The sequence below is a fragment of the Microtus oregoni genome, unplaced genomic scaffold, assembly GCF_018167655.1.
Source record: "Microtus oregoni isolate MIOR12 unplaced genomic scaffold, Mior012 000048F_ref0000485, whole genome shotgun sequence".
Lineage (NCBI taxonomy): Eukaryota > Metazoa > Chordata > Mammalia > Rodentia > Cricetidae > Microtus > Microtus oregoni.
In genome coordinates, this window is record NW_024543222.1 from 11,954,234 (window position 1) to 11,961,722 (window position 7,489).

Consider the following 7,489-nt stretch of genomic DNA (forward strand, 5'->3'; position numbering starts at 1 on the left):
TGTCGTTCTGTCTCCACACACCCTGGACTTTTGACTTTTAGCTCCCGAGCAAGTCTTCTTTGGGAAGCCTCTTGACAGCAAGCCAACATGGACAAGGAATGATCTGAGTCAGTGGCCATGGCAGAGCCGTGTTAGGGCTAAAGGAGACTTCTGATGTCCTTGGACCCACCCATGACCTTCCAAAAGAAAGCACGTGAGGCTTCAGAGTTAGAGTGACCTGATGGGTTCTGGGCAGAGCTGGAACAGGAACTCAGCAACTGTCTTCAGGCCATACACCACCACTTCCTCTCCAGCTCCCATTGACGAGTATCCATTCCTGTGTCTGAAAGGGCTGCCTCCTTAGGTATGACTTTGGAAAATAAATGCATCACCCTTCGGAACAATGGTTCCTTCACCCCTCATCCTCAGCTACCTCCAGAGAGTCCTGTTTTCATAATCTAACCACACACCATATCCTGAGCTCACCAGACCCCTTCAATATAGACCTATCTTCAGGGACTATCACCAAGTTGTATTTTATTCAGTCAGTCAGTCAGTCAGTCAATCGGTCAGTCAGTCAGTGACCATATCTATTACACCCTATTCTGGGTGCTGGCATTACTGAAAGGTCAGGGTAGTGGAAGATATAAACATGCCGAGTGGAAATAGGAACTCAGAGTGAAGGAGACTGTGACGGAGACACTGGGAACCACCATTGGGACCCAGATTAGTGGCTGAAATCCAGAACAAGGGTTGGTCAGAGAAAGCTAGAGGAGAAGCTGATCTATGTAGGGAATCGGAATTAGACAAAGATAGAATTAGAGAGAAGAAAGGGGCCTGGGGAGATGGAAGAGCTCCAAGTGTTGGAAACCCATGGAGTCTCTGGGGGCCTGAGGAAATGTATTGGGAAGGGAGACTACAGAGGCACCTAAATTGCCTTGAGATCTGAAACTTGGTAAGAAGCCTTGAGAGGATTCTGAGCCAAGGAAGAGCATCGGATGTGGTTGTTAGAACTCACGCTGTTAGGAACCTTGAGGAAGGGAAGTGAGCCAGGAGCCAGGGAACCTGCACAGAAGTGGCTTCGGAAGGTACAGGGGATGGGCAGTAATGGCACAGACTGATGTGATACTGCGACAGAAAGAAGGAGGAAGGCTCCTGTGACATCCGGAAGGTAGACTCACTAGGACCAGGACTAGGCTGTCCAGGGAGGCACCAAGGATGAGCGCTGTTTTCTTGCTGAGGCGTTCCTAGATCACATCATGATCTAGGAGTCTCAGACAGAGAAACAGCTTTGCACAAATGTTGTAAGACTAGTGTGGGAAACACTGAGTGTGAGGTGTCCATTGTGGCACCAAGGAGAGGTATCTAGAAGGCGCCCAGACATCAGGGGTTGGAGGCTCACGGAGTCACCTGAATCGAAGACAAAGATTGGAGAGCTCTCAGCCCCAAAGGATGAACGTGTGAACCATGAGTGACAGAGAATTGTGTGAGAAGGCAAAGGAGTGTGGTGGATAAGACCGGTGCCTTCTCCCCGGGGACCTCAGGGAGACCTTTTCTCTAGAGAATAATGGACTGGCTTTTGGGGCACACATTGTAAGTGCCTTGAATTGTCTGGGGAATAGAGTTCTAGGAGCTGATGCCCAGGTAGAACGTAAGGTAGGTGGTTTGAATAGGATGAATAGATACAGTAGCTGGACGGATGGATGGATGGATGGATAGATGGATAGATGGATGGATGGATGAATGGATGGGTGGATGGCAGATAGATGGATGGATAGAAAGGTTTGTGAACAGCTATAAGACAATAAAGGAAAAATGATTCTCTGGCATAGGCACCCTTATTACCTACTGGCTTGCCAGTCCCTTTAGGACCATTCCCCCATTTCCCTGTCAGCATAATCTTTAAATCAGGTGGAAGGCAGATTACTTGACCCATAAGAACCATTCTTCCTTGTTTTTTTTCTTACACACACATACGCACACACACGTATGTGCACACACACACACACACACACACACGTATGCGCACACACACACACACACTCCTCTGCCCATCTGGTTTTTTGCTCTACCTACCAACAACCCACCCGCCATGCATTCTCCCTTCTAGTCCACCTTTCCACTCTTTCATCCCCGAAATGAGTCCAATAACACCTGGAATATCAGAGGCCAGCATTGCTATGGTAGTATTCCGGCTAGCCAGAGCAGGGCAAACCCATGGCCAGGCTGTTAATTTTTCCTCCCGTGAACTCCAAAGCAGCCAAAATGATCGGAGATCAGGATGCCTGAGATTCCAACAGTGAGTGAATCACAGGACCATAAGTCTAGGATGGAGGTGACACATGGACTTCATGACAACAGAGGGACGTTTGAGGGCAGCAGTGACTCACACTTGAGCTAAGAACAGGGGAAGGTTTGAATCACACCTGTCTATCTCCCTCTCACATCCATCCTTGGAGAGGCCCCAATTTCCGAAAACAGTGTGGATGGCCTGAAACCTGGCCAGTTTAGTGGAGACTGATTAATTACATCTCGACTCAATTACACTCGCTAATTGGTGGAGCTGCTGCCTGAGGCAGTCACGTGCACAATGGCAGCTGGAGTTTGGGGCCCCAGTAGCCTCCTGGTTCATGCTGGCCAGGATCTGAACAAACTTCCCTTACATCTCCTGGCTGAAGATCTCAGAGAGGACACACTGTGTTACCAAGTGGTCTGCAGAGGCCCCAGGCCATAGTGACAAAGGTACCATCCCCTGCTGGAGACAGGGATTAGAAGCCCTGCAGACAAGCCTTATCTTAGCCCTCACATTAATAAAAATCCTCTTAATAACTCAGGGTTCACACCCCAGGATCATAACAATGTTTCAGGACAATTCAGTGCCAGGAGCCCAGAGGAGGCCCAGTGAACAAGGATACGGAAGGATATTGCAACAGAGGTCAGTATATCCATCGCTGGGCTTGTCTCAGCTCAGAGAACGGTTGGACAGGGAGATATCGTACTTACACCTGTTAACTCCCTAGAAGATGCGGGTGTAGACAGAGACATCAGGAGGCAAACTCATGCTCACTCTGGAGCTCCAAAGTGAAGGCTTGGATCCCAGCGGTACCATATTGGCCAACTCCCTGGCCTTCCAGGCTGAACGTGCCCTTCTCTCCCCTCCCCTCATCCAGGCCTCTCTCTTGTGGTGGGCCTGGTGCTGTACATCTCCAGCATCAATGATGAGATGCTCAACAGGACCAAGGATGCAGAGACCTATTTCAGCTACAAATATGGATGGTCGTTTGCCTTCGCTGCCATCTCCTTCCTGTTAACAGAGGTATCCTGCCCCATACCGCCCTGTGCCAAGTTGGTACTGCCCTACCCGGAAGGGAGGAGTTTAGCATCCCACAGTATCCTAGACCACCTACTCTACCACTCGTCCCCAGATTCTACCTCTCCCTGGCTTTCCCGGGTCTCTTCTATTATGAGGTTCCCAGAGCCCACTCCTGTCCCATGCACACTGTCCCTCCCGTTGGAGAGGCTCTTTGACTGTGTTCCAGGAAGACCCAGCCAGGACATTACCAGTCCTCCCCCCCACCCCGCCCCATCACTGAGCTCTCCCTCTGCTCCTCTTTCACTGTAGAGTGCTGGGGTAATGTCTGTGTACCTGTTCATGAAGAGGTATACTGCCGAGGACATGTATCGACCTCACCCGGGCTTCTACCGGCCACGCCTAAGCAACTGTTCCGATTACTCTGGTCAGTTTCTACATCCCGACGCCTGGATCCGGGGCCGCAGCCCCTCAGACATCTCCAGCGATGCCTCCCTACAGATGAACAGCAACTACCCGGCTTTGCTCAAGTGCCCAGACTACGACCAGATGTCCTCGTCTCCCTGCTGAACTCTGGCCTCCTTCCCACCTGAACTTTGGACGGCTGGACAGCCTTTCCCTTTCCCCTTGAGCCGAGGCCCAGGCCCTTCCCCGCTTAGCCGTCTTCACCTGACCAATCCTCTCCCTGCTCCCAGAGTAGCTCTTCCTTCAGTGGGCATCAGCAGGCATGCTGATTGGCTGAGGGCATGTTTGAAGTCCTGCCTCCAGAGTGCCAATCATAGCCGTGGGCCCCTGGGAAGCCAGCAGCCCTTGCTGTGCTGTATCTGAAGATGCCCCGTGTTCGAGTTATATTTTATTCTTGCACTTCCGGGTCAGCCAAGGCCAGGCTGGAGTTGCCGAGTTTCTGATATAGACAAAGCCAGACTTGAACAGTTGCCAACCAAGCTGGCTCTCCATCCGTGGTCTATGCTGTGAGACCAAAAGGTGATTCTGTTCCAGCGGTCTGGCTGGCTCAGAAATCTCAAGCAAACACTTCCTTAAGAGACACTCTATCCTTTGATGTCGTTAGTGTCCCTCCACAAAACACATCTCTCTGTGTGACACTCTCCCCAAGGCCATGGACTTTCTGTCTTTCATCCTTCCAGAATGCAGCCGCCCTGATCAGGGACTAAGGTAAAGTATTCAGCGATGCCAATGAAGTCACCAAGGTGTTAACGGCTGAAGATGTCTTAATCCACACAGCCCCTTGATAAGGCATTCCACAGGGGCTTTTGATGCCTTAACCCAAAGAAGTGACAGATGACAAGAACTCAAGAATTTGATAGTTCTGTGTTCAGAGCTCCAAGCATTGTGTCCAACCCTGGGGTCATTGTCCCTGACTCAAGGACCGTGCGTCCATCCAAGGTTCTAAGATCTAGTTGTGTGGACAAGTGTCTGTGCCACCTAAGGACACTGGAGCTGCCAGCCGGGTTTGACAACACGGTGCGTTTTGAGCCCAAACAAGCCAGATTCCAGCTGATCCAGCTGCCTTGCCAAGGATGTCTGTGAACATGTGGGGGTTGCCAATTTAATCCTAGCAGGGGGAAGCATCTGCTTCCCAGCTATGTGACATATGTGGACAGATCACATGCCTGCAGAAGGCCAGACAATGTGACCCTGCTCTCCTGGTGGGGAAGCTGAGCTGGGAGGCTGCAAGCAGCTTCCGGGAAACCCCGTAAACCCCCATAGTTCTCCAGGTGTCGGTGCAGCTTGACCATTGTTTATCCAGCGAGTTTGGAGAGGCAAACGGATGTGGAGCTCTTTGCTGTGTATTTTTGCCATGCCCACTTTTGCCTCGCTCTCTTTAAGACGCCAAATGTCCCCAAACACACAAAGCCACAGCGGGTAACTCGCAGGCTCTGGCAAGTGTCACAGGAAACCACACAGCTGGTGGCTACTGAAGATCCCTGGATGAGTCAGCTTGGAGGAGGCCATAAGGACTGATCTGGGGGGCGTTTCCTCTGGCTTAGAGATAGCTACCTTCTTGCTGTGTGCCCATGTGCCTCTGAGACTTTGTGTGTGTGTGGTATATCCAAATTACCTCTTAAAAGGACACCAGGGGCTGGGGATATTAGCTCAGTTAGAGCACTTGTCTAGCATGCATGAAGCCTGGATTCAACCTCTGACACTATATAATCCTGGTGTGGTGGCACACATCTGTATTCCTAACACTTGGAATGTAGAGGCAGAAGTTCAAGGTCACTCTCACCTACATAGCTAGTTTGATACCAGCCTGGGCTATGTGAGACTCTGTTTCAAAAAACTTTAAAGTCATCAATTATGGGTTAGAGCTCATTCCAATAAATTTGATGATCACTATTAATATAATCATTCAAGTACCCATATACAAATATATCCACATTCTGAGGTACTGCAGACTGGGGTCTTGGAGAACAAATCTGAGGGAGGTCACCACTCAGCCCCTCACATGCAGGGTGCTTCGTAACAGTTCAGCCCCTTGGTTTCACAGCATAGTGGATGGGGAAGATGAGAGAAGCCGATTTTTGTCTCCGGGCTCAGCCACTGACTCACTGCGAATCCTTGGGCAACCCCTTCTATTCTGAGAAGCTCAGCTGAGAGTGTTTCCAAGCCCACTCTCCACGCCCACACCCACACCTCTAATGATTTGGTCCACATTGTTCTTGTACGCCAGTTTTCGTATCTGCCTGTGAACTGAGAGCGACAGGCAGGTCCCAGCCTCCCACTCCATCGGCACCTCGTGATGATCGCCATCCGCTTTTGTCGCCGCTTGCGAGGCTCTGTTTGGAAAAGACAAAGTGGGGTTTTCAAGCCGGACAAATGTTTAGACATGACTGACTCCAAGTTTTGTGAATGTTATTAACACCTAAGATGAATTTTTCTCTCTCTAAAACACTTTCTTTGTCACTGTACCAGGCTTGTTTTTGTACACATGGGGAAGATAATAGAATTTAGTCCTAACTGCAAGCGGACTGTTGACTATGATATTATTATAGCAGGCCATCCTCAGCCTGAGACTGAGCTGGCAAGTCAAGGGAGGCAGGAGGTTCCCACCCTGGAACCGGCCATGCACACTTCCCTAGCAATGAGTCTGGGATCCTTTCTTCTCCCATGAGGGTATGGGGGAATGTACCAACACTGTACCACCATCGTGATTTCTTTTCTGTCTGTACCCTGGTCTCAGAAGCTATTCATAGCCTTTCCTTGATCAAAAGAATTTTAATCACACATGTAAGTATATAAACCCAACTCTTGCCATCTCTTGGTTGTGCTTTCTGGAACTGACTTTATCCTTGGGCCGGCAGCAAGATGATCACATAAAATATGATACGGAAAAGGTAACTGCACCAGCAGAGATGCAGGGGTACTCCTTCTTTTGTCATCCCAAGAGACAAAGACAACATCCCCAGATGTAAGTCCCACAGACCCACCTCATGTATCTCTGGCCAATTCTGGGTCAAAAACCCATACCATCCTTTGGTCAGAGAAATAGAATGACCACCTATCAGTATAGAAGGAATTATCCCCCAAAACTTAAGGTGATGGCATTCATGTCCTGACTATTTGAGGGGGTTTGCAGGGCCTCAGCAAGGTGATTCTTGCTCAGAGTCTCATGGGAAGCTGAACTTGAGCCGTGGATGTTATTTCAAAGACTTCCTTGTTCATTTGTCTGGCCCTTGGGGTCCCCTGACAGGCAGGAGTTGAGGTCGTTGGGTGGAACACCTGTGTGCAGACAGGATTTCCTCATGGTCCAACAGCTGGGAGCTAAGAAAGAGTATTCCAGGAGCCATATTGTTTGTTTTGAAGAAGCCTCAGAAGTGACCCAAGCCATACTTATTGTCATCTTCAAATCACCCAGGTTGAAGTGCAGGAACATAGATCCTGCTACTTAAAAGTCGAGAAGCCAATCTTCCACTGTAGGAGGAGCATTGGCACCCACTGTAGGGACCACCTTGGAAATAGAAGACATCACTTCATGACTGGCTTTGCCCATGTTCTCCCAGCCCCAAACTCCAGATGCTATTCTGGGGGGTGAGAGCTGTGTCTCTAACAAACTTCCAGATTATAACAAGGTCATTGCATACTCTAGGCTCCAAGGATGGGGTTCTCGATCCCCTGAATATTTTTTTTTATTTCCTCGGAGAGTTCTGACCTCAGGACTAAGGACTCGGGTCTAGATCC

The 7,489-nt window shown here is 49.8% G+C and overlaps 1 protein-coding gene across 1 annotated transcript in view; it reads left to right on the forward strand.

The window, feature by feature from the left end:
- The window catches only part of Cacng5 (calcium voltage-gated channel auxiliary subunit gamma 5), a 46,875-nt gene extending 40,325 nt beyond the window's left edge, over window positions 1-6,550 (forward strand). The window contains exons 5-6 of the mRNA XM_041635890.1: window positions 3,150-3,295; window positions 3,602-6,550. Of these exons, the coding sequence (XP_041491824.1) occupies window positions 3,150-3,295; window positions 3,602-3,859 (404 nt within the window). The 3' untranslated portion in view covers window positions 3,860-6,550. The remainder of the gene's footprint in view (window positions 1-3,149; window positions 3,296-3,601) is intronic.
- Window positions 6,551-7,489: the final 939 nt, after the last annotated feature.